The 23,307-nt window shown below is 51.1% G+C and overlaps 8 protein-coding genes across 8 annotated transcripts; 3 read left to right on the top strand and 5 right to left on the bottom strand.

Annotated features, from left to right (window-relative positions):
- Positions 1–379: 379 nt before the first annotated feature.
- On the top strand, positions 380–5,200 carry COCSADRAFT_107399 (uncharacterized protein). Its single transcript, XM_007697041.1, has 4 exons — positions 380–707; positions 760–930; positions 978–4,608; positions 4,668–5,200. The coding sequence occupies exons 1-4, from the start codon at positions 531–533 to the stop codon at positions 4,922–4,924; spliced, it is 4,236 nt and encodes a 1,411-aa protein (XP_007695231.1). The 5' UTR covers positions 380–530; the 3' UTR covers positions 4,925–5,200.
- A 1,382-nt stretch (positions 5,201–6,582) lies between these two features.
- Positions 6,583–7,616, bottom strand: COCSADRAFT_217077 (uncharacterized protein). Its single transcript, XM_007697040.1, has one exon. It carries the CDS (start codon positions 7,272–7,274, stop codon positions 6,810–6,812), a length of 465 nt encoding a protein of 154 aa, XP_007695230.1. The 5' UTR covers positions 7,275–7,616; the 3' UTR covers positions 6,583–6,809.
- A 1,250-nt stretch (positions 7,617–8,866) lies between these two features.
- On the bottom strand, positions 8,867–10,488 carry COCSADRAFT_217061 (uncharacterized protein). The gene is made up of 4 exons (XM_007697039.1): positions 10,026–10,488; positions 9,495–9,950; positions 9,129–9,443; positions 8,867–9,071 (listed from the first exon to the last, which is right to left on the bottom strand). The coding sequence occupies exons 1-4, from the start codon at positions 10,329–10,331 to the stop codon at positions 9,009–9,011; spliced, it is 1,140 nt and encodes a 379-aa protein (XP_007695229.1). The 5' UTR covers positions 10,332–10,488; the 3' UTR covers positions 8,867–9,008.
- Positions 10,489–10,759: 271 nt separating this feature from the next.
- On the bottom strand, positions 10,760–12,893 carry COCSADRAFT_177709 (uncharacterized protein; the record flags this gene model as incomplete). The annotated part of the gene is made up of 2 exons (XM_007697038.1): positions 11,990–12,893; positions 10,760–10,774 (listed from the first exon to the last, which is right to left on the bottom strand). The coding sequence occupies exons 1-2, from the start codon at positions 12,575–12,577 to the stop codon at positions 10,760–10,762; spliced, it is 603 nt and encodes a 200-aa protein (XP_007695228.1). The 5' UTR covers positions 12,578–12,893.
- A 1,073-nt stretch (positions 12,894–13,966) lies between these two features.
- On the top strand, positions 13,967–14,990 carry COCSADRAFT_132623 (uncharacterized protein). Its single transcript, XM_007697037.1, has 2 exons — positions 13,967–14,516; positions 14,592–14,990. Exons 1-2 carry the CDS (start codon positions 14,147–14,149, stop codon positions 14,840–14,842), a joined length of 621 nt encoding a protein of 206 aa, XP_007695227.1. The 5' UTR covers positions 13,967–14,146; the 3' UTR covers positions 14,843–14,990.
- A 643-nt stretch (positions 14,991–15,633) lies between these two features.
- COCSADRAFT_32728 (uncharacterized protein) lies at positions 15,634–16,793 on the top strand. Its single transcript, XM_007696179.1, has 3 exons — positions 15,634–16,088; positions 16,207–16,390; positions 16,476–16,793. Exons 1-3 carry the CDS (start codon positions 15,831–15,833, stop codon positions 16,652–16,654), a joined length of 621 nt encoding a protein of 206 aa, XP_007694369.1. The 5' UTR covers positions 15,634–15,830; the 3' UTR covers positions 16,655–16,793.
- Positions 16,794–16,846: 53 nt separating this feature from the next.
- On the bottom strand, positions 16,847–18,098 carry COCSADRAFT_32726 (uncharacterized protein). The gene has a single exon (XM_007696178.1). The coding sequence runs from the start codon at positions 17,985–17,987 to the stop codon at positions 17,049–17,051; it is 939 nt and encodes a 312-aa protein (XP_007694368.1). The 5' UTR covers positions 17,988–18,098; the 3' UTR covers positions 16,847–17,048.
- A 381-nt stretch (positions 18,099–18,479) lies between these two features.
- COCSADRAFT_107380 (uncharacterized protein) lies at positions 18,480–22,778 on the bottom strand. The gene is made up of 3 exons (XM_007697036.1): positions 22,439–22,778; positions 19,024–22,305; positions 18,480–18,971 (listed from the first exon to the last, which is right to left on the bottom strand). The coding sequence occupies exons 1-3, from the start codon at positions 22,715–22,717 to the stop codon at positions 18,669–18,671; spliced, it is 3,864 nt and encodes a 1,287-aa protein (XP_007695226.1). The 5' UTR covers positions 22,718–22,778; the 3' UTR covers positions 18,480–18,668.
- Between the last annotated feature and the right edge of the window lie 529 nt (positions 22,779–23,307).

The following is a 23,307-nucleotide window of genomic DNA, read 5'->3' as shown; positions in this document are numbered from 1 at the left end:
CACCAACAGCGTGCTTGCAATCGGCCATGTCTCCAGCTATCCGGCCAGCAGCATCTAAGTATATCTGAACACAGCTTCGAGGCGGCGATTGACCAGATGGCGGTGATCTCTTCCCCGACCCAAGTTGCTGTGCGTGTATAGAACATACTGGCACTGCATGATGAGGAAGCATACATTCAAAGCACTATGAAGGGTGCATGATGGGATCATGGTTTTCGGATACACGTGTGGCTACAGCATGCACAGCCAAGGATGGCGCATCTTGTTTGGTAGCCTTTCCGCCTTCTAGCGCGGATATCACGTGCACGGCGTCAGTGCGGCTGAAAGTTAACGCGGCCGATGGGTCGCGAGCCTCTGAGAGCCTACATCTGCCTTTCCTCTCTCCTTTACCTCGATTGCGCCCGACTTTCCCTTCCGCCTGATCGCCATAGTCGCCTAATCCCATTACCGCCAAGCGCTCGTCGAACCCCCAAAAAGTGCGCCCTCGAAGTCAATCTCACAACTCACGCGTTCCCTTTGTTTAGTCCGCCATGTCTGAATTCTTCGACACAATCGCCGACGTCGGCAGCGACGAGGAGGAGGATGAGGACTTTGATGGCGAGACCGGTGAGGCTGGCAAGCCCAGGCCCAGCAAAACAAATGGCACAGCCGGCATCGACGACTCCAGCGAGGAGGAAGACGACGATGATGAGGACCGACTGCGACAGGCAAGCTCCGCCATGGCAAGCTGTATCTTCAGGAATGCTGACAGATGAACAGGAAGGTGAAGGCTTCATCGCCGATGACGACGACGAAGAGGAGGAAGAGGAAGTGGCAGAGCGCCGGCGCCGGCGCAAGAAGAAGAGAAAGAATCGTGAAGCCGAAGAGGCTCTCGACGACGAAGATCTTGACCTGATTGGCGTCGAAGTAGAACGCCCGGCCGAAGAACAGGTAAGGCATACTCTGCTGGAGCCTGGACATGACTGACATTGGCCAAGTCGAGATTCAAGCGCCTCAAGCGTGGCCACAAGGAGCGCGTCAAGTCCCGGGGTGTCGACGACATCTTTTCCGATGACGAAGTCAACGAAGACTACGATGAGCCGCGGGCCCGGTTGGGCGACGAATTTGACGACTTCATCGAGGACGACAAGTTTGAAGACGAAATCGAAGATGACCGCGATGTCACACAACCAGGCATAAATCTAATCACCAAGGGGCTGCAAGCTGCTGGGCTCGATGAGGGTGCCGAGGAAGACTACAGAGCTGCATTTGGTGATGGTACAGATTACGACTGGGCGTTGGAAATGCAAGAGGCCGAAGAGGATGAGCAAGCTGGCGATGGCCGCGAACTGCAACTCAAGGACGTCTTCGAACCATCACAACTACAGGAGCGTATGTTGACGGACGAAGACAATGTCATCCGCGAAACCGACATTCCCGAGCGCCTGCAATTAGCCCGAAAGCCTTTCAAGGAGATTGAGCTCACACCGGAGGACATGCAGGCACGTCTGACCGAGGAGGCAACTTGGATCAGTAATATGCTGTGGCCTAAGAAGGGTCTTCCACGATACTTTTTGCAGCCTTTCGAGAAGGCCGTACGAAAGGTTCTCGAGTTTATCAACCTGGAAGATTATGAAGTTCCCTTCATCTTCAACCACCGAAAAGACTACCTCATTCATGCGCCGAGCGACAACGATTTTGATGATATAGACAATCCTCCACCTATGGATGCTCGGCCAGAGCGTCTGCTCAACCAGGCTGACTTGTGGGAGGTCTTTGATTTCGACCTCAAGTTCAGGGCTTTTGCTGAAAAGCGTGATGCTCTCAGGCAGAACTACGAGAACCTGAAGAGCGTCTACCCTGAAATTAACGACACTGAGATTGACGAGTTATCTTCCAGGGCCATTACCATTGAAGAAATCCAAGAGCTCCAGGACTACCTGCATTATCGATACTCACAGGAGATCAACGAGGTCCGACAAGAAGTCAACGGAACACAGAAGCGTGCCAACAACGCTCGAAGCTTCTTTGACAAGCTGCGAAGCAGCAAGGCTAATCAACTTGTCAAGGCAGTTGGCATCACACCCGAAGACTTTGCAAAGAAGGTTGATGGAACGAGCAGAGGCGCGTATACCGTTGACGACCCTCCATACAAGGTCGAGGAGCTCGCCGATCAGCTTGCCGAAGCTCCGGAAACGGGCGCTACCCTTTTGAGGTCCACAAAGCTACTGTTTGTCCAAGATCTACAAATGTGCTCGCGGTTGCGCCGATATTTGCGTGGTAGCTTCTACCAGAATGCCGAAATTGACTGCATTCGCACTGACAAGGGCATGCGGAAGATCACCGAGGACCATCCCTACTACGAGTTTAAATACCTCCGCAGAGTCACCTTTTCGGATCTTCAAGGTCGCCCAGATCTGTTTTTGAAGATGCTCAAGGCTGAATCTGAAGGCCTTGTACAAGTCAAGATTTCCATGGGCAACTACGCACACTTCAAGGCTCGTTTGCAAGAGAAGATCATCTCTGACGGTGTCAGTGAGGTTTCTGATACGTGGAATGCCCTCCGTAAGGAGCTGCTCAACGTTGCACTTGACAAGCTTCAGACTGTCATTGCAAATGGTGTCAAGGAGACTCTGCGTGCCAGGTGCGAAGATGAGCTTGCGGCCTCAGCAAGAGAAAACTACTACAACAAGCTTGATCAGGCACCTTACAAGTTGAAGAGCGCACCTCTTGGCTCAATTCCCAACGTCCTCTGTTTGTCTAACGGTAAGGGTCAGCGTGGAGACGCCATCATGTGGGCTTATGTAGAGAACGACGGTCGTGTCCTAGAGCAGGGTCGACTAGTTGAGATGCGCCTTGGCAATGCTGAACGCGGTATCCCCGAAGGACAAGATATCGAAAAGTTGGTTGATGTCATCCAGCGTCGACGCCCAGATGTCATTGGTGTCAGTGGCTTCTCCGTTGAGACACGCAAGCTGTACAAGGATATCCAGGAAATTATCAGTCAGCGAGGCCTGACTGGCCCTGCGTACGAGGATGAGGATACCGGTGACGAGAGAAACGAGCCTCTGGAGGTCATCATGGTCAACAACGAAGTTGCCCGTTTATACCACACTAGTGCCAGGGCGGCTGCAGAGTTCCCCAAGTACCCTGCACTCACAAGGTACTGCATTGCCTTGGGAAGATATCTGCAAAACCCACTTGCCGAGTACGCATCGCTCGGCCGCGACATTGTTTCTATTCCTTTCATTCCGAACCAGACCTTGATACCCCAGGAGAAGCTTTTGGACCGACTAGACACTGCCATGGTCGACATGGTCAACCTCGTTGGTATCGACTTACCAGAGACTTACGACGACAAGTACTTGTCGAAACTAATACCATATGTGTGCGGTTTGGGACCTCGTAAGGCCGACAGGCTAATCAAGGCTATCCAAGCCAATAGCGACGAGATTCTTTCACGATTCGATCTTCTCGGTGTATCTGAGTCGCGCGACCTCAAGGCGGCCATGGGTCCCAAGGTTTTCCAAAACTGCGCTAGTTTCTTGTATATCCCTTACGACCCGACTGAAGAGTCGTCTGATTACCTGGACTACACGCGTGTACATCCTGAGGACTACGATCTGGCACGGAAGATGGTCGCTGACGCACTGAACATGGACGAGGAGGATGTCAAGGCGGAGACTGATGAGGGCGGTCCTAGTGCCGTTGTCAGAAAGATGGTACGGGAAGAAACCACTGACCTTGTCAACGACCTAGCTCTGGAAGACTACGCCGCCGAGATTGAAAGGAACTTCGGACAGCGCAAGCGTGCCACGCTTGAGACAATCCGAGCCGAACTGGATAACCCTTACGAAGAAATTCGACAAATCTTTGCACTGCTGTCTGGTGACGAGATGTTCACCATGCTGACTGGTGAGACAAAGGAGTCTCTCTATGAAGGCATGGTTGTTCCCGTTACCATCAAGCGGACATTCCCCGATCACATTGAAGTCAAACTCGAATGCGGTATTGAAGGTGGTGTGTCGGAATCAGAGTTCCCAGAAGGTGTTGGCAGCGGCGGACAGGAGCCTCGTCATGTATACTCAAGTCACCAGATTGTGCGCGCGCGTATCGTCTATCTCAACCGCAAAGCCCTTACTGCACAGCTGTCGCTTCGAGATGATCTCATCCGGCAACCGCAAAAGAAGCCTTATGACCGTGCAGCTGGCGAGTGGGACGAAGCACAAGAGATGCAAGACAAGAAGGCAGCCGAGAAGGAGAAGGAGGTTGCATCTGGCCGACCCAACCGTGTCGTCAACCACCCTCTCTTCTTTTCTTTCAACACAGTCCAAGCAGAAGAGTACCTCGGTGGCAAGGAAACCGGCGATCTCGTCATCCGGCCCTCTTCTAAGGGATTCGACCACTTGGTCGTAACATGGAAGGTCTCCAACAACGCCTATCAACATCTCGATGTACTCGAAATGAACAAGGCCAACCAATTCTCACTCGGCAAGCAGCTCAAGATTGGAAAGCACACGTATTCTGATCTTGACGAGTTGATTGTCAACCACGTCGAGGCCATGGCTCGCAAGGTCACGGAGCTCACCCGAGACGAGCGATTCCAGCCCGGTACTCGGGAAGACACTGGTATGTTCTCCATCATTTCCTTCTTATCTTTGTACTATATACTGACTTTTTTGTAATAGAAAAATGGCTAGAAAACTACTGCGAAGCCAACCCCTCACGCTCCATGTACGCCTTTTGCAGCATGCCCAAGTACCCCGGTCACTTCTGGATCTGCTTCCAGATGAGTGCCAAGGGACCTAAAGGTGCATGGGGCATTAAAGTAGTGCCGAATGCGTTTGAGCTGCAGAAGCATGTGTATCCTGATATGGTTGCGCTGAAGAATGGGTTCAAGATGTTGGTTAGTGCTGCGGCTAGTAAGGGACCTGTGAGGAGGTAGTTCTGAGCGTGGTGTTTGTTTTCCTTTGAAAGGGGAAGGGCAGGAGAAAAAAATGCATTTTATTTGCACGAAAAAAGAAAGCTTCTGTCTTTTTTGGGGAGAGGGGGGGAGGGGCTAGAGATTATGAAGAGAGAGGGGAGTGCGCTTGATAATATGTATAAGTAGTCTCTCGCATTCCTCTCGTTTTTTCTCTTTGATATAACTTTAAGACATATTGTGGAAATGGAGATACCAAGGTTTTTGTTTTGTTTTTAGGGATTTGTTTTAATGCAGACGTATTTTTGTCATCAGTTTTTTTTTTTTTGGGGGGGGGGGGTTTTCCTTTCCTAACAATGTTCGTGAGAGACCAACTCAACAAATGTGATTTCGTATTCGTGCAAGTAAAACACATCATCTTATCCTTGTACGATTTTTTTTTCTCACTTCAGTCTTTTTATGAAGGAAAGAAGGAAAGAAGGAAAGAAGGAAAAAAAGGCCCTTTTTTTTTCTCCCCTAATCCCCATGTTCGCAAATCTAGAATCTTACATACTTTAACCACGTGGATTACGGAGTCAAGTCCGGCAATTGTTACATGTTACCATTCTAGTTCTAGCTTCGGGACTTTTTTTTTGGTCTTTATTTTTAAACTCTCTCGTATTTTTTTTGAACGAGCTAAGAGAAGAGAAGAGTCTGGGGGATTGACTAAGTTAGTGGAGAGTTAGGGGAGCGGCGGTTGGACTGGTTTGGGAAAAGTTAGTTGGGTTAAGTTGAGGTTTAGGGGGGCGGAGAAGAGCGCGAGGCGAGGCGAGGCGAGGCGAGGTGGAGGCGGAGGGGAAGAGCCGAGGCTGGCTGAGGTGGAAGGGTGAGGGGGTTAGGGGGATACGTGGATGTTTGATTTTGGGTCTTGTGGTGCAGAGATTTTTCTGGTAGTTGTTTTCTTTGTTTGTTGTTGCAGTTAATGTTTTTTTCTTAGTAGGAGGATAGATGCATGCGTATTAGTGGTCGTTGATGATTGTGAAGTTTTTTTTTCTTTTGCGGCTCCATACGTCATTGCTGTCAGGCTGCAAGACTCTGTCGCGCATGTCTCTACTACGAAAAATCATGTTTCCTTGAAAACCAAGCAATTTTTTCCCTTCGGAAAATTAAACAATACATGACTCGAGTAAGCGTTGATTTACCGAATGCCATGGCTTTTGTAGAATCTAGATCTCGGACTTGGAAAAAGTTTATTTTTGAGTCAAGGCAGAATGGGAATCGAGGCACTGGTCACTTGCACACGCACACACACACATCACCAAAAAGACCATAGTAAGGGACAATGTTGAAGAATTGAACAAGTCATGATTATTGTCAATCCGCTATATGGATTGACTTTGGTCATCTGTCGATTGCTCGCTATGAAAAACTGAAAAAAAAACTCTTGGGGGTATGGTGCATATCCACTGCTTCCCATGCCAAAACGAAGAAGCCCAAGCCAAGCAAAAGACAAGAATAAAGCAAAGTAGAGCAAAAAGTGGTCAAGGCCCTTCTCTTGACAAGAGAGCAGGACGAGTTGTGTGATCCGGGTATCAAAAGAAACAGAAGGACTTTTGATTTTCGATGACCGGAGGGTGGCGCCTGGCTCCTCGATGGTAGTTGTTTGTTTGATGGGTTGTTGGGTTGTCGTAAGATAAATAGTAGTAGAGTAGTAGAATGGAAATGTAAACTTTTTGTTCGTTCGTTATACAGTTGGAGCAAGAAGAAACTTGCTCTGGGGAAACGCCGTTGCTAATGGATGGAAAAGGGAGGTTGATGAGAGAGAATCAGGACCAGCTCTCAGATCTGGATGGTCGTAGAGAGGTGAATGTTGAATAGTGACAGAGAAGTGAAATCGAATGGAAGGGTCAGAGACAGGCAAAGCAAAAGTCTAATGAGAGAATTGCCTGCTGAGACGCTGCCATGCGTGCTCGACACTCCTTCGGACACCGTCCTTTTCGCTCTCGACGCTCGAGGAGCTGGAGGCGGAAGAAGAGGAGCTCTGGCGGTGGGTTCGGGGCTTCATCTCCTCGACGAGGTTTCCGGCGCCGCCGCGGCCAATGTGGTAGACGGGGGCTTGCTGGGAGCGCAGACGCTCTTGCTGTTGGAGCTCCTCGTCGAAGCTGAAGATGGCACGTTCGGACTTGCGCATATTGCCAGCACCGCCACGGCCGGTAGCATAGAAGGCGTTTGATGGTGGAGGAGGCAGCTTGGTGCGGGAGGCTGGGCCAGAGGCAGTAGCGCCTGGTGTGATTTCGGTGGGCTTTACGCGCATGGCGTTGCCGGCACCGCCACGACCAGAGTACATGTAGTTGGAGGCGGATGGGTGAGGTTCGCTGATGTGGAAGTTGACCATTTTGGCGGTGGTGTGGATGTAATTTGGTGTAAAAGTTGAATTGATGGTAGATTGGATCAAGTCAAGTCAGGGCAGGTTGGGCAGGTTGGGCAGGGCAGTAGTGTAGTAGTAGTGGTACTAGACAAAGCATCTGGGGTAAGAGGGTTTATATAACAAAACAAGGCGGGCTGATCACGATGACCGTCGACAGCACATCCGGTGCAAGGCCAGGCTACCAGAATTTTCGGCGCCACGCAACGCAAACGAACCAAAGGCGCACGAGGCTTGGACCAAGGCTTGGGAGGGTGAGGGAGACTTTGCAGTTAACGGCAAGTTATCGATCATGCGTGGCCTCGTCCGGCCCAGAGTAGGAATTTTCGCAGCGCCATGAGTAGTTTACCATTACCCCCTCAAAATGCGGTGATTGGCTGGGCGCAGTTTTTCGGGGGTAAGAGATTGCCAGGGGAAAAGGTCAGGTGCAGCAACGCGTGCGATCGAGCCCCATTACGCCATGCCACCCACCGGACATGGCCTCCGCAGCAACCACTAGCAGCTTGTCCCAAGGGGGGGAAATGCCCACATATTGTGGAGGCGGGAGCGCGACGAAGGAGGAGGCCCAGTTTGAAATTTTGTGTTAGCGGCCAGCCATTGCGGTGCCTGGCATGAACAACAGCTGAGGGAGTTGGCTGTGACGTTAGTCCGGTAAGAGTGGTGCAAAATTTATCCTTGTCCTCATCCTTTCTCTGCTGACCTGACGCCAGTGGAGGCGACATAGGGTATCTACTCCCACTCCGGCGACTATGGCGACTATGGCCACTGCTGCCAGGGCGCATGACGTCGAGCATCGTGACGTCTGGGCGACGACGGTGACCAAGCACTGGCACGCACACGGTACATTACATACGTGTCGTGGTCCTCTGTCCGGCCGGCCGATTCCAGGGTGTCATCAGGTACACGCACACACATGGGAGCTGGGGCCGCTGCACCTTGCCCATCACACCATAGCCTTCAATCTTTTCACGATCCTTGGCATCCGCGCCTCGCCCTCGCCCTCGCCCTCGCCCTCGCCCTCGCCTTCGCCTTCGCCCTCGCCCACCGTCTCCTTTCTTCACCCTCCTCGCCCTCTTCGCCCTCACCCTAGCCGCCCTGCCACACGGCCCTTTCCCTTGCCCCCTACAAACCCACAACACAGTATGTGTGACACCAAGAAAGAGCACGTCTGCGCATCTGCAACCTGCGTTTCACTCTGGAATTCTTGTCTACACAGCTGCGCTTCATGATCCGTTGGGGGTATTCCCGAGCCCTCGCAAACGCCACCCATGCATGCCCTCCTCATTGCCATGATGCCTTCACTCGTCAATCGGCCCCCCCCCTTGGTCCTACTTACATAACCACCCCCAGCCCGCATCGCGCTTAAGTAACAGAAACGCTCTGAAATGCGGGGGAGGCAGGCGACTACAGTAGCTCTCCCGCTGACGAGCCACGCTTACCGGCTGACACGTAGATCCAACCGACCTCCCATGCCCCGCCGCTCAAGCCCCATGGTTGGCAATACCCCGGCCGCCCCTCTCCCATTTCCATGACTAACTGCAACCCCAACTGCACTACCACTGTCTCCCCCCCCCCTTCGGCTTCTTACTGCACTACCACACACATACCCACTGCCCTGCCCTGCCCAGACGGGCACCAGCGGGACCGCCAAACTGCTGCTGCTGCTGCTTCTCCTGCTCCTCAATTGTTACATAGCATCACTGCTCATGCAAACTTGGTATGGATAATGTCCGGGTTCTCCTGCCACTCGTCCTTTTCTACCCACATCTGCGTCTTTCAGTCAGCACATCACCTCCCTTGCAAATAACATCATGCACCACTTGCCTTTTTGAACGTGCTCAGTCCAGCCAGAATACTGCCGCCCGTCCACGTCGTGTAGATGCGCTCCGGTGGCGCCAGTATCTTAATTCGCATGTCCTTCACCGCCAGTCGCTGCACCTCGTGGAGCAGCCGGTTTCCAAACCCCTTGGTCAGTGTAGACCCACCCGACAGCACAATGTTGCCGTATAGCGCCTTTCGTAGATCCATGTCCGTTCGGTGAATGGCCTCCACCACAATCTGGTGCACGCCAGGATATTCTAGACCAATAATCTCCGGATTAAACAATATCTCGGGCGCTCGGAAGCGTTCCGCTCCAACCTAGACCCGTCAGCTAGTCTTAGCAATTCGGCCCCATCGTCGACAACTCACCCGCAGTTTCTGTCCATCCGGAAGCGCGTAGTCGATGCTCTTGCCTTCTGATCTCGAAGACCCTGACCAGTCCTTTTCCTCCTTGGCAGGGTCAAGCGCCACATAGCCTGTTGCTTCTTTGATATTCTTGACTGTTTCCTTTTCTGCGCTCGTGTGAAAGATCCGCCCGCTTTTCCGGAGCAATTGTTGAAAATGCTCCGTAACGTCTCTGCCTGCCACGTCAATTCTTCTGATGCTGTTTGGTATCGCGAATCCCTGGAACACTGGCACCGCATGCGATACACCGTCTCCTGAATCTAGCACCAGACCCGTCGTCTTGCCAGAGGCGTACAGCGAAAGCACCGCTTGCACCGACGTATACAGCGCAGGCACATTAAACGTCTCAAATAGAATCTGCGCTGCCGTATCGCGGTTCTCACGGGGATTGAGTGGAGGCTCCGTGAGCAGTACTGGATGCTAGTAATGTGACAGTCAGCTCGGTGCCCCTCCAACAGTCGCAAATGGCTGCCGCTGCTCCCCAACCACACTCACATCTTCGCTGACTGTCCTCAACCCCTCCGTATACACATACTGCCATATCCGCTCCATGTCGTCCCAGTCTGTGACAATGCCGTGCTCCAATGGGTAGTTGATCTTGAACAGCCCCCTGTATTGCTGTGCTTGTGGTCCTATGAATACGTCTCCCTCCAATGCGCCTGCCATTGTCCGCACATGCTTTGGCCTCCCTACGTATGACGGAAAGAAGCATTTGGGCACATCTTCGCCTGCGAACCCAGCTCGGATCGTGCCGCTGCCGTTGTCAATCACAATCGGTGCGTTGTGTAATCGAGAGCCCATGGCGGGGACGGCGGGGGACGGTAGTGATGGGTGGTCCGGAGATGTGACAGTTTGCGGTTTGCGAGCTTGATTTCAGTGGTGGGAGGTATAGTTGGGCAGTTGCTTTGGCGAGGGGTTGCTGTCGTGGCTACTTTCCCCAGTTGGAGCTCCTGCTTGAGTCGCGAAAGTTCACGACGCGCTTCGGCACTGTTGGCAGGGGTCCTCTCACCGCATCACGTGCTAGCGCCTGCAACTTGACGTCTGCAGGGTATGGAAGTGATGTTTTTTGTATTTCTTTCTTCTTGCGATAAAACTTCTGCTGGCATTGCAAGTCCATGGAACATTTAGAGTTTGTAGAAATCAGCAGATATAGTCTTCTTATCGACTGGAAAAGCATATATCAACCCCGCATCCACTTTATGTTACACGGGGTAAGGGTCTATACTTCTCTATCCTGGTCCGCACTAAGGCAGGTGAGTATTACGTTAGTGTTCCGTGAGGCTTGTCTGGCGATGCAGTGGAGTTGGCGTGCTTAAGGAGGGTTTGACAAGACTAATCTATTTGATAGACTAACTTGTGACAATCTTGTTAAGTAAGGATACTAGTAAGAAAGTACAATTTGAGTTGACCACAACGAGAGTAATAATGAAATCCATCCATCCTTATATCCTCATTGCTTCCAGTCCTGCCATCACTGCCATCACGACTTTTCCGTTGCTTGGCCTGATGTCCTGATGGCTGCCATCAAAGGATTGCTGCCATCACATACTAGCGTCTGACGGTCGTCTTGGCGTGATGTCAATCACGTGATCCTCGCCCCGCGATGATCATTACCTTCTGGCGTGGACGTCCATAGGCCTTCAGCCATCTCGTCACTTGTCAAGGAGAGAATTCTTCTTGTTACTTGTAACACTTTACTCCTCCACGCTACTACCAAGCCTCATTTTGAATGTTTTTCAAGTCTGACCAACATTCCCATCGCTCGCTTTCTCGTTATTCTACCCAACTTTCTAATGCCAGAAGCTACTCTTTAGCGAAACTCACTACATTCACAACGACCCCTACCGGTACTTTATACCAACGTCGTGAAGCGCCAAGATTTCCTCTGTACGCCCCGATATCAAATCACCACTACATATCTTTAGAAAATACTTAGAACCCAGCTAGTTCATCGTTTCAATCGGCTCAGACACGAATTCAATTGGCATGTCACTAACTTGTACTATGTGCGTTAGGACCGCACTACTACGCTCGAAGCAAATGTTCACAAGGACAAACCCAACATCCATCTCTAGTAATATAAATGCCAAAGCAGCAACCATTAGCGCAATTCAACAAAACCTGCTGCAAGCCCGTGCAGATGTAACATATATATCCATTACCCACATAGCCACCTTAAACCCTCACCTTGCATCACTGTAAAAAATGCAATGGCCGTGGCCTTCCCCAGTGATCACTCGGATTAAACCTCCAACACCCACCATGCTTTCTCGAAAACCAGTACGCATTTAACCAAGGCACAAAGAACGGTACGGAAGGAAAGCCAGCACTGCCAGGATAATTCTTATCCAGACATCCCATGACCAGCGGTATGACGAGGTTCTAACGACACAACCAGAAATATCAGCAGTGAAACCACGACTAGTAAGATGTAGAAGAAGAGAGATGCAAATACATACCGGATCCGCCGTCCTCGCCCCCTCATCAGCCGTCACCTTCATCGCTTTCCTAACCCCCTCCTCATCGCACTTCTCCAGCTCAACCAACGTATCAATCTCCTCATGCAAATGCTGCGTCAACAACGGCGCAAACGCATCAATCAATCCCTTCAGCACCTCCGCATCATACTTTACCTCTCCACTGCCCACCCTCTTAGCCCACCGCACCATCTCCGCCATCCCAGCCTCAAAGCCCTGGTGCTGCGCCACGTTCCCCGCCATATTGCAGTCCTGGCCTGCTGCCTTCGCCAGCGCCTCGATCCGCGGGAAGAACAGGGTTTCCTCGGCTGAGTGGTGGTGGTGGATGGTATCGGCCCAGGCGGTCGTGTACAGCATGAGGTCGGATATGTCGGCGGGGAGGGTGACGAAGGGAGCTTGGTTGTAGATGGAGTTTAGACCACGGAGGAGGAGGTTGTGGACGTTTGCCATTTCGATGCATACGCCCAGGACGCCAGCGTTTGAGCAGGTTGGTGCACCTGGGGAGCCGGGGATTTTGAGGAGGGGGAAGGGTGTGTCGGCCCATGGAGTCTTGGTAGTTGTGGTCATCATTATTGTTTTCTTTCAAGTTTGGGGTGGTGGAAAAGAGACAGTGTCTATTCGATTATCATATACCTGCTTTCTTTGTATCTATCTGCGATAAGACGGCCGTCTGCCTCCGAGCATCTCTTCGCAGCTTGCGGCTGACCAAACGCGTCTCTTGTTCTAGTGGAGATGTTGCATCTTGTCCAATCAACCCGAGAAAGTGAGGTGGTTGTATGTAAGCGGTATGCCACTTGTGGCTAAGAGCAGCCCGCCTTATCGAGAAAGACCTCATCTTGGGATACTTAGCGCTGATAGTTGGGCGTACGCCCTGCATGAGAACAGCCAACCTTCATGCTTAGAAAGGGTGTAGCAATTTGAGAGTTGCGAGTGGTTGGAATTACATCATTTAGTGTGGCTATGAGTTACTAGTCGAATTCATTCTTGCTGACATGTCCCATGCGTACAAGGCAGTTTTTGATGCAGAATCACAAAATACATACTACCCAAAAAGAGTGATCACACGGGTAGTAGTAAAAGCCCGTTGCTATTCGTCTGTTTCCAGTCCCAAGGAACCAATTTTATAAGCGTTTGCAGATCCTACAATTTAAATAGGCGCACACAGATAGGTTCTTGTTTCGATTTATCTTTTAAGGTTCCTGCGCCACGGGATATGGTGCGGTGCAGCTGCAACTAATTGCGGACACGTGAAATTGGGAAGGAAAGGTTAGTGTCTTGGCGGATGACACCCTCCTTTCTGTCCTCGTTGTTTCATCGACATGACCTAAACAGGCCACACTGTCCAATGTTTGCCCGTGCCTGTTGGCCAAGACACATCAGCGAAGAACGATACATCTGGCAACCGTGTGCACGAGCCCGTGTTCGTCCTGTACAGAAGAAACGAGACGGCAGACTCGCTCCAAGAGATCGAATAGGGTGATTGCATGGGCATATACATAGACATTGTCAGCTGGTGTTTAGTACACTACTTACTCGAAATGTTCGGCACATCCGTCGATCGTTTGGTGCAGGGGCCTTTTACCCCACACGCTGTCCATCCCCATTTCCATACTACTCATATGGTCAATTAGGGTGTGGATTGAAGGGCACGCCGTCATACACAAGATTCCGCCCGTGGTTTCAACATACACCCGTCCCACGTCACTCCAAGCTTATGCCGTCCCATAGGAGACTGTTTTTTCTCAGAAAGCCCCCCTTCGAAACAAAGAAACATGTGCACCATTCGTCATTCTTACGGGCGCACGGCTCGTCTCTTCAGCCCCCTACATTTTGCCCTGATATGTGCGCATCACCATAGGTTGTGCCGAGACGTTGCCCCTGCCGTAATTTCACGGGTTACTCTTCGCCAGTTAGTATGTAAAACTATCCTTCGCTCCTAAATATCTAGTAGCACCCCATCTACTATCCAACGTCTGTCGCTCCCGCTTCTTTCTTTCCCCCCTCCTCCCGAAGTTTAAGACTGCCCAAATAGGATTTCCTTTTAGAAAGTCCCGGTCTTACCTTTTACCTCTTCCTCTCTCTCTCTCCGGTCTGTTCCAGAACTTTAACAAACAAGACACTCCTTCTCTACAAGCCACTATGCACTTCACCCTCCTCATCAGTGCCCTGGCCGCCAGCGCCCTCGCCTCACCCTTAGCCACAAGCTTGAAACCCAAGACGGGCAAGAGCGATACTTGGAAACCAGCACCCGGCACCAAAGTAGGTTGTGTGAACACAGACGAACCCAACTTTCACGTTAGCTTCGCGCGCAGCGATCCCATAGAAACTGTAATCAACAATGCCTGTGTAGCTATGATGCCCGAGTGCGCATTCCGCGACCGCCTTTCCAACGGCAATTTCTGCACCGCAACTATCGACTACCAGATCGACGGCCCAAAGAGTTACAGGCCGCCGAACGTCGAAGCGAGTAGGTACAACGGTACTCACTTCCAGACTTCGCAGGTCACGTGTAAGTTTCTCCTCCCCCTTTCGAGTTCGACTTGGGAAATCTGAAGCCATTGGCTAACGGATATTATTACCGCAGTTGAAGTAACACCTCCTTGGGGGAAGGGAGATGGCGCCCCAGATCCACTTGTCTTCTGGAAGGTGCAAGATTGCTATGGATATTTTCATCAGATTCTAGAGAAGATGAGTCCAGAGGGTTGTCATGATAGCGAGGGTTCGTTGTTGGGGGCTGTCACTGTTGGGGAGGAGAGTTCGTTGGCTGGGACGAGGTTTGTTCTCTTTATGGATATGATTCCTGGTTATGGTTGGAATGTTACTTGGGATAAATAGTCGTAGTAGCTGTACTACCACGCGGGGGCGTGGTTTTTTTTTTGCCATTCTTCTTTTGTATTATCTATCTTGGGCCAAAGTATTGGAAAAGTGGCGGGTCGTGTGGGCAAGTAATACTTATGAATATATAACCTATGTCCTTCTCTCCAATTTTTTTACCAAAAAGTTCTTCTACAGGAACTGTGAGTTCGAGTTTGCCAACTTGGAATTTCTGGTCACATGTTAGTTGCGGATAACCGACTCGGCCCCTTTCCCCTTTTTATCGTTTTTGTCTGCAAAAGGAAAAAAGGAAAAAGATAGGTGAGCTTGAAAACCATGGATGTTTCATTAGGTGTAACTATACGCGCTGATTCATTGAGCGATGCTGGTATTCTTCAATGTTCATGTGATCTTGTAAACCGTGATGATTTTGTTACTACATATTCGACTACTGAGGTATTTCTCCTAGAATCCACAATGCAATACGGTCAAATACGGCAGACGGCATGCACTTCACCTGCGCTCCATTGCCAAGTCGGCACGACGTCATCACCCAACCTTCGTCATCGTTTAGTTACCCCAGCCTCGCATCATCAACACTCGATTCGCATGCCTCGGCTACACATATCCATCACCTTTTAGTAATAGCCCAGGTACCTGGCTCATCCGAACCTATAACACAGCCCGGACGTATATGCTTGGCTACCTCTAATGCGTCTCTTGTGCACCCGTATTTCGCGTGCGGGATATGTGCATGTTCCCATTCCTTTCTGGAATCCTACGTACGTAGGGAAGAAAATGTGGCTTGCCTAGTACTCATTACCACAATTACTAAAACTGCACCAAGTTAACCGCAGAGCAAATTCGATAAATATAAAACAATCTACACAGCAACTCCACATTACCCTGCTACTCTATCAACTTGCAACTCCCGACCCTCCAACCGCCCTCCTCTCCAATTGCATCACCCTCCCCAAAGAAACCTACTATCACATACATACTATCAAAAATGCGCATCCCAACCACCATCCTCACTCTAGCCTCCACAGCCTCCTGCACCCTCCTCCCCCGTAACCCCCCAACAAACTCAACCACCCCCTCCTCTCCCTCCGTCGCTGCAGCCCAATACGACGGAACCTGTTTCTACCCCATCCCAGACCCAAACTTCAACCTCAACAGCTACCTCGGCACCTGGTACCAAGTCGCCGGCACACCCTTTGGCCCCACCGCCGGCGCCCGCTGCGTAACCGCGAATTACTCGCTCAACGTGCGTCTTTTCCCCTGCTACCCCCCCCCCCCCCCAATACTCCAAAAACAATGGACATATATGTGCATATGTATGTACTATTGATGTTGATTGTTTGATACTGACAACGGGGGACTAGGCAAACGGCACCGTCCGCGTCCTCAACTCCGCATCTGCCAGCCCCTCGACTTTCAGTATCGAAGGCACTGCTACCCCTGCGCCCCCTGCGTACGGTCTCGTTGGTGCGTTTACAGTGAGGTTTCCTGGGACACCGCCGGTGGGGCAGGGGAGTAAGTGTCCTGGACCGAATTATATTGTTCAAGGTACGTTTACTGCACTATCTTTTCTTCACTTTCCCTGTTAGGAGTGGGAAGATTGGATGAAGGAGGGGAAGCTGATGTAAAATAGATTACGCTGTCGATTGGGCCATTGTGCAGACGCAGGAGTGGAATACGCTGTATATTTTGAGTCGAGTGAGAGAACCGGCTGAGGAGAGTATCAAGGCATGGGTGGAGAGGGCGGTGGCGTTGGGGTCGAATGCGACGGAGGTTGTGAGGTTTGATCAGACGGGGTGTGAGGGTGTTTGAGTATGAGGATTAGGGAAAGGTGTAGTGGGTTGGTTAAGTGGTAATTGTTTGTTGGGAGGTAGAGTATAATTTATGAATTATCATGGTACATTCATGCTTGTGCAGTGCTTGTTTTTGTATTGCAGTCGTAGCTCCTGGACTCGGTAGCTACTTTTAATATTCATAGTCAATCAGTGGAGTTTTATATTCGATGTTCGGGTTCATTGGATAGGAAATGAGCTTTTCCTTCTCGTCATAAACTAGCAGTGAAAAAGGGAAACAATCGCCGTGTGAGAAACAGAGGCGTGTGACAATTACAAGATGTAAGTATAACCAATGCCGCGAAAGCGGTCAATACAGGTAAAAGTATATGCAAAGGTAAAAAATACGGCTTGGAATATGAAAAAGATGCACATCACTGGTAGACAGGGCGCTGCTCAACATTAGCATCCGACTTCGACACCTGAGCCACGGGCTGCGGCTGCGGCTGCGGTGCCCACGGCTGATCAGGCGGTTGACCATACAACTGTTGGCCATACGGCTGATACGTCTGCGGCGCCCACTGCTGACCCGGCTGTCCATGCCATTGCTGCACCGGCTGCTGGCCCCACTGCACAGGTGGCGGCCCCGAATACACTACATTCTGTTCCTGCGGTTGCAACTCATACGCACCGCGAAACCCAGCATACCTCCCCTGCCCCCCAAACACCCACTTCAACCCTCCCCTTCCCCTAATCAGCACCCACAGACTCCCCAGCACCGCCATCGCCGCCACCGCCATAGGCAACAGCAAATACCGCATAGCCTGACTCGTCCCACACGCCGTCCCCGCCCATCCTTCCCCAGGAAACAAACTGTGGATCTGACACGCCCACGTCTCCCGAGTAAGTTCCTGATCAGGCCGACCCGCATCTTCGTAATTCTTCCATGTCCCATCCCGCGCCTGCACGCTGGTTGCATACCCGAATCCCCCCAGACTCCCACCTATCATAACCACATTCGATATCAGCACAACCCACACCCACACCCGCTCATGTCTCGCCGTGCCCTCGACTTTCTTCAACTGCCATATCCCCGCCGCGCTCAGCACAGTCACCGCGTACGCAATTACGCAAATGCCGAGTATGAAGATGACGGGGGCGTGGTTGAAGTCGAGTGTAAGTCCGATGTCGGGGCCGCCGCCCGGGCGTGGCAGCACGAGTTGGAAGGCCCCCGTGCGAAAGCTGCGCTGTAGATTGGAGTAGAAGGTGTTTTTTGAGATGCGCTCGAGGATTGAAATTAGGGCTGCAGTGGGGAAGAGGAGGAGGACGGGCGGGGTGAGGAGGAGGGTGCGGCAGCCGTTTGATTTGGGCATATCTCTCGTGTTGATTGTGAGGGAGTTTCCTCTTTTTCTTTGCTTGTTTTGCGCCGCGGGCGAAGTCGTGTGTTGAGTTTTTTTTCAAGGGCGTTTCAGGAGGGTGAGAGTGCTTTTGAAGACACGGCTACGGCTCCCCTCTTCTTAGGTTTTCGCAGAAGGGCGCCTGTTGTGTTAGTGCCGTCATGGCGAGGCGCGAACGGTGGTGGTCGATGCGAGGATGGACGCCTGAAAGCGTTGAGCTCGGCCGCGGTGACAGCTGTGCTTGGCAGATTCGATAGAGAGAACAGACTTTAATGCGGCCATATTTGCTACTTTGACGCTCTATATTGCATTTTTTTGTTGGCACAGGAGCTGGAGTGGTATCTCTCGTGGATCCATGCGCGTCTTATCAAATGGGCCGATCGACACGTGCTCACGTGAAACCATGTTCCGGTAACGTGATTCGTAAAGTGAAGACATCATCGCAGTGCAAAAAGAGGAATAGCCTTGGGACAGTCTGGGTGCGATTCCAAAATACGGAGTGGTGCAATTCAACATGTACTCTTATTTACAAAAGACCGTTAGAAGGCCGTCTATGTGTATGTCTTGGATATGGTTACCAGCCCAAATACCCAGCCGAAAAAAGATATTACAATATATATGTCCAACATGGCTCTATGCATCAAAAACCGTATATGCTTACTGCGGTGCTCCAATGGCTTGCAGTTTTGCTAGCTCATAGTACACGCCCTTCTTGGCTACCAGCTCATCGTGTCGGCCCCTCTCGACAATTTTGCCATGATCAAACACGTAAATTACGTCCGCATGTTGAATTGTGCTTAATCGATGTGCGATGGCGATTGTAGTACGGCCCTTCGAGGCGGAGTCAAGGGCGTCTTGTACGACGCGCTCGGATGTGGAGTCGAGAGCAGAAGTAGCTTCGTCGAGAAGGAGGACTTTGGGGTCACGGAGAAGGGCACGGGCAATTGCCAAACGTTGGCGCTGGAGAGAGTCAGTAGCTATTGTGCGAAAAGATAGGGAGAAAAGGACTTACCTGGCCACCTGAGAGAAGAGCACCCTTTGCGCCCACGAGCGTGTTGAAGCCATCTGGTAGTGATGTGATGAAATCATAGATGTTTGCATCCTTGCATGCTTGGATGACGACGTCATCACCCAACTCCTCCTTATCTGCCAGAATATTTTCGCGGATTGTGCCCGTGTAGAGCGTAGTTTCTTGGCTCACAATGGCTAGTTGTGAACGGTAGTCTTGGAGGTTGTAGTCAGTCAGTGGCACCTCATCAACAAGTACAGCACCGCTGGTCGGGTCGTAGAATCTCTCCAGCAGCTGCATGACGGTCGACTTTCCGCTACCAGAGGCACCAACAAGTGCAATGAATTGACCAGGCTCGGCAGTGAGATTGACGCCGCGCAATACACGGTGGTCTGGTCGCCCTGGATATGTGAAGCGTACATCTTGAAGCTCAACCTTTCCTACCAGGTGATCAATCTTCTTGCCATCTTCGGACCAGTGATCGATCTTAGGGATGCGGTTTAGGAACGACTTGAGCAACTTGGCAGCATCCTTGGCCTCGCCCATATCTGGGGCAAAGGAGAAGATAGATCCAGCAGCTTGAGCACCGTTTATGATCGCGGAATAGACAATGAAGAACTGCAAGACAGTGTACTCCCGACGGAACAGTAATTGACCTCCGTACCAGAAGACCAGGGCAAAGATCAACATGTTCAATCCTTGAGACGTAGCATAGAGTACGGCTGACACGTTTGTAAATTTGAAGTAGCCTTTGCCCTGGTCTACTAGCTTAGCTTGGTACTCGGCCAAGAGATGCTTCTCGAGCGAAAGCGTCGCAACAGTGCGGATAGACGAAGCAGCCTCGCAGGCAAAACTTGCAGCATCGGATGTCTCCTGGGTTCGTTTCTCCATACGAGTGAGTGCATAGAAACGGAAGTAACCGCATCCAATAACAAGAGGGATGGTTGCAGAGCACACGAGAGCCAGCTTCCACCCGAATGAGCATCCGGCAATAAAGGCGACGAAGATAGAAGCGCCAGCACTGATAATAGTCCCAAGAGTGGATCCACTGAGACCGGCAAGGCGATTTGCCTCTGATGACAGGAAGTTGCTGAGAGCTCCGGAAGTGACCGTTTCGCCGTCAAAAAACTCCATATCTTGGCGAAGCATGGCTCTGAAGGCGCGGATTCGCACATTACCGACGAGTTTAGCAGATCCCTTGGATAGTGTCTGACCCTGGACGTAGTAAAAGAAACCGATGACAAGTCCGAGCATGAGAAACATGCCGCACCAGAAGTTGACGCCATGTCCGCCAAGCGATGTTCCGGGCGACAAGAGCGAGTTGATCGAGTTACCAAGAAAGATGGCTTGAAAGGCGGGGTTGCAACCAGCGAGGAAGCTAAACATCAGTCCGAGAGTCATTGCCTTGTGTTCGCCCTTGTTCATTTCCCAGCTAAACTTGATCAGTTCCCAGGCGCCGTAGTTCCTGTCTTTGTCGTCTTTCTTTGCCAAGAATTCAGAAGGGGCTGATGTCGCTGTTCGCAACAAAGCAAGTTTCTGATCGTCTGCTTCGCCTCCTGTTGGTTTTTCAGGATCGTCTAAGTGTGATATCCTATTGTCGGTAGTTTTCTTGGAAGTTAGCTCTTGAGCCTGCACAAGACTTGCATACACAGAGTTGAGGTTGATAAGTTCTTGATGAGTGCCTTGCTCGACAATTCTCCCCAATGCCATGACCACAATGTTGTCAGCCTTCTTGATAGTAGACAGTCGGTGGGCGATGACGATCGTTGTTCGTCCTTGTGATGCTCTGTCGAGAGCGTCCTGGACTAGACTCTCAGACCTGGTATCAAGTGCAGCGGTAGCTTCGTCCAGAAGAAGAATCTTGGGATCCGAGACAATGGCACGAGCGATGGCAATTCGTTGCTTTTGTCCACCTGAAAGCAGTCCACCACGCTCTCCAACTTTAGTTTGGTATTTATCCGGGAGGTCCATGATGAAGTCGTGGGCATTGGCAATCTTGGCAGCGTTCTCAATAAGTTCCATCTTCTTCTCGTCCGATACATTTGCATACTCTGTATTAACCAACCCGTGCAAAATACTCTCGTAGATGGTTGTGCTGAACAAAACAGGCTCCTGGCTGACAATGGCGATATGCTGGCGCAACCAACGTAGGTTCAAAGTGGCGATATCCCTTCCATCCAAGAAGATCTGGCCCTCCATTGGTAGATAGAAGCGTTCCAAAAGTCCAACAATTGTGGATTTTCCAGATCCTGACGCACCCACAAGCGCAACCATCTTGCCAGAAGGTACAGACAGGTTGAAACCCGAGAGCACCGTAGTATCTGGACGAGAAGGATATACGTGCTTGAGATTCCTGAACTCAAGGTTTCCAACAAAGTCATCGGGTATGATGCCTTTGTCGGTTTCTGGGTCGATGGGAGAGTCTCTTTCAATTGTGTTGAAGACCTTGGTAGCAGCCGCAGTAGCTCCACCGAAAGCTTGAATATGAGGCAAGTTCTGCCCGATGGAGAAGCCCGCAATCATGAGCGCCATGACGACGGTAAGGATGTTCGAGACACCGAGCTCTCCGTCGTCTAGAAATCGCTTGCCTTGCCAAAAGGCCAAGGCATACTGAAGATTGAGCACACCCATCATTCCAGCAATCATCATCGACAGCCAGAACTTTGCCCTGTAGTCAAACCTAGTTGCTCGATCTACAAAGACCTTGTATTTTTCCTCAAGACGCTTTTGTGTTCCGTATGCAGCGACATTACGAGCTGAGGACAGCACCTCCTCGGCCAAGGAAGCAGCTGTGGCGTATTCATCGATGGATAGAGTTTGCGCCTTCTTCATCAGGGTACCGTTAACGCCCATCATCAATATCAACGCAATTGTGGCAGATAGCATGATCAAAGACAGTTTCCAGGACCTGATGAAACCGATGATAACAGCTGACACAAACATGGAGACTCCAGTGACAAACAAACCGATCTTTTGGCCGATACCATCCTGGACAAGATTCATATCGGAACTGATACGAGTGGTGACTTCGCCGGAGCCTAGGAAGTCGAAGAAAGCAATGTTTTGCCTGAAGATGGCGCGCAGGTAGTGCTCTCGAATCGTTCGTGTGATGCGTTCTCCGGTGTACGAAAATCCCATGATACTGATGTATGAGGTGATAAACGCCCCAATACCCAGATACACAAAGTACAATGTGAATTTTTCAATTTCATGCTGAAATCTGGCGACTGCAACTGCGTCGACTGAGAAGCCAGTAAAGCTTCCCGCGAAATTACCATAAACAAGCTGGGTCAAGTCAGCTTTGCATTCTTACTGTACAATTACGGCCAATCTATGCAGTTGGCGAAACTCATAGCCATGACATGACCTGAAAACTGTGGTCTGGCACATGAAAGTGGTGATTTGGTGCGTTACTTACTGTCATCAATGGCATTACTGCACCGGCCGCGATACTAGCAATCAACGCTACAACCATAATGGCCTTGTCTTTGGCGGTGGCGTATCGAAATAAGGAAAAGTAGCCAACTGTGAGATTAGGTGCTGTTAACTGTAGGTCGATGATTTCCTTCTCTTTATCACTAAGGGTAGTCGTGGGCGACGTGGACTCCTTTTCCGACTGCACTTCATGCTTCTCGTCAATGGCCTTCGAGATGACCTCGCTGGTGGCCTTGGCCTTGGCCGAGTCGTCGTGGTCCATGGTGAGCTTGTACTGTCGTCGCTGGTGCTTGGCGGGCAGCGATAAAAGTATCTCGAGAAAGGCTCAGAGATGTAGAACAAAGGAAGGAACTCCAGCTGGCAGACTATTATTGAGATTTGTTCTGCGCCACTCACGGGGCCTGGACGAGTAGGACTAGATCGCTGCACTCTTTGATCTAGGCTCGACTAGACCCAGTGTGGTATAGTGCACAACTCAAGCCGCTCGGTAAGACGGCCGTAGGCCCTAAAATGCTAATGACGCGCGCCGGCTTGATTTTTGTGGGTACAAGATGATACGGCAAATACGCCGTACGGCAAAATCTAAGCGAAGTGCTATGAACAGCCACTGGGGAGTTTGCATTGAAGGATGGAGATGACAGCCGGCCATGAGCAGGCGGGCACCTTACATACGCTGGCAAGGCTATCGCTGTTGCCTGACGCCGGGAAATATGTGTCTGCCTGACGCCAATGATCATCATGTTCGGAGGAGTAGACATGCGCGCAGACTGTTCGACAAGTCGCAAGTCCTCCTCGGGTGGCATCAACGGCCGGTCCTCGGGGGTTAGTGTCGCCCGACAGAAGGGGCGTGCA

The sequence above is a fragment of the Bipolaris sorokiniana genome (genome assembly GCF_000338995.1).
Source record: "Bipolaris sorokiniana ND90Pr unplaced genomic scaffold COCSAscaffold_1, whole genome shotgun sequence".
NCBI lineage: Eukaryota > Fungi > Ascomycota > Dothideomycetes > Pleosporales > Pleosporaceae > Bipolaris > Bipolaris sorokiniana.
This window is presented reverse-complemented; position numbering and strand designations above follow the sequence as displayed.

Coding starts and splice junctions, on each gene's coding strand:
- COCSADRAFT_107399 (XM_007697041.1), top strand. CDS start 531: ATGTCTGAATTCTTCGACACAATCGCCGACGTCGGCAGCGACGAGGAG. Junction 931..977: donor AACGCCCGGCCGAAGAACAG/GTAAGGCATACT, acceptor ACATTGGCCAAG/TCGAGATTCAAGCGCCTCAA. Junction 4,609..4,667: donor CGGTACTCGGGAAGACACTG/GTATGTTCTCCA, acceptor TTTTTGTAATAG/AAAAATGGCTAGAAAACTAC.
- COCSADRAFT_217077 (XM_007697040.1), bottom strand. CDS start 7,274: ATGGTCAACTTCCACATCAGCGAACCTCACCCATCCGCCTCCAACTAC.
- COCSADRAFT_217061 (XM_007697039.1), bottom strand. CDS start 10,331: ATGGGCTCTCGATTACACAACGCACCGATTGTGATTGACAACGGCAGC. Junction 9,951..10,025: donor TGAGGACAGTCAGCGAAGAT/GTGAGTGTGGTT, acceptor TCACATTACTAG/CATCCAGTACTGCTCACGGA. Junction 9,072..9,128: donor GACTGAGCACGTTCAAAAAG/GCAAGTGGTGCA, acceptor TGAAAGACGCAG/ATGTGGGTAGAAAAGGACGA.
- COCSADRAFT_132623 (XM_007697037.1), top strand. CDS start 14,147: ATGCACTTCACCCTCCTCATCAGTGCCCTGGCCGCCAGCGCCCTCGCC. Junction 14,517..14,591: donor CCAGACTTCGCAGGTCACGT/GTAAGTTTCTCC, acceptor TTATTACCGCAG/TTGAAGTAACACCTCCTTGG.
- COCSADRAFT_32728 (XM_007696179.1), top strand. CDS start 15,831: ATGCGCATCCCAACCACCATCCTCACTCTAGCCTCCACAGCCTCCTGC. Junction 16,089..16,206: donor CCGCGAATTACTCGCTCAAC/GTGCGTCTTTTC, acceptor ACGGGGGACTAG/GCAAACGGCACCGTCCGCGT. Junction 16,391..16,475: donor ACCGAATTATATTGTTCAAG/GTACGTTTACTG, acceptor GATGTAAAATAG/ATTACGCTGTCGATTGGGCC.
- COCSADRAFT_32726 (XM_007696178.1), bottom strand. CDS start 17,987: ATGCCCAAATCAAACGGCTGCCGCACCCTCCTCCTCACCCCGCCCGTC.
- COCSADRAFT_107380 (XM_007697036.1), bottom strand. CDS start 22,717: ATGGACCACGACGACTCGGCCAAGGCCAAGGCCACCAGCGAGGTCATC. Junction 22,306..22,438: donor CAGTAATGCCATTGATGACA/GTAAGTAACGCA, acceptor GACTTGACCCAG/CTTGTTTATGGTAATTTCGC. Junction 18,972..19,023: donor CTCTTCTCTCAGGTGGCCAG/GTAAGTCCTTTT, acceptor GACTCTCTCCAG/CGCCAACGTTTGGCAATTGC.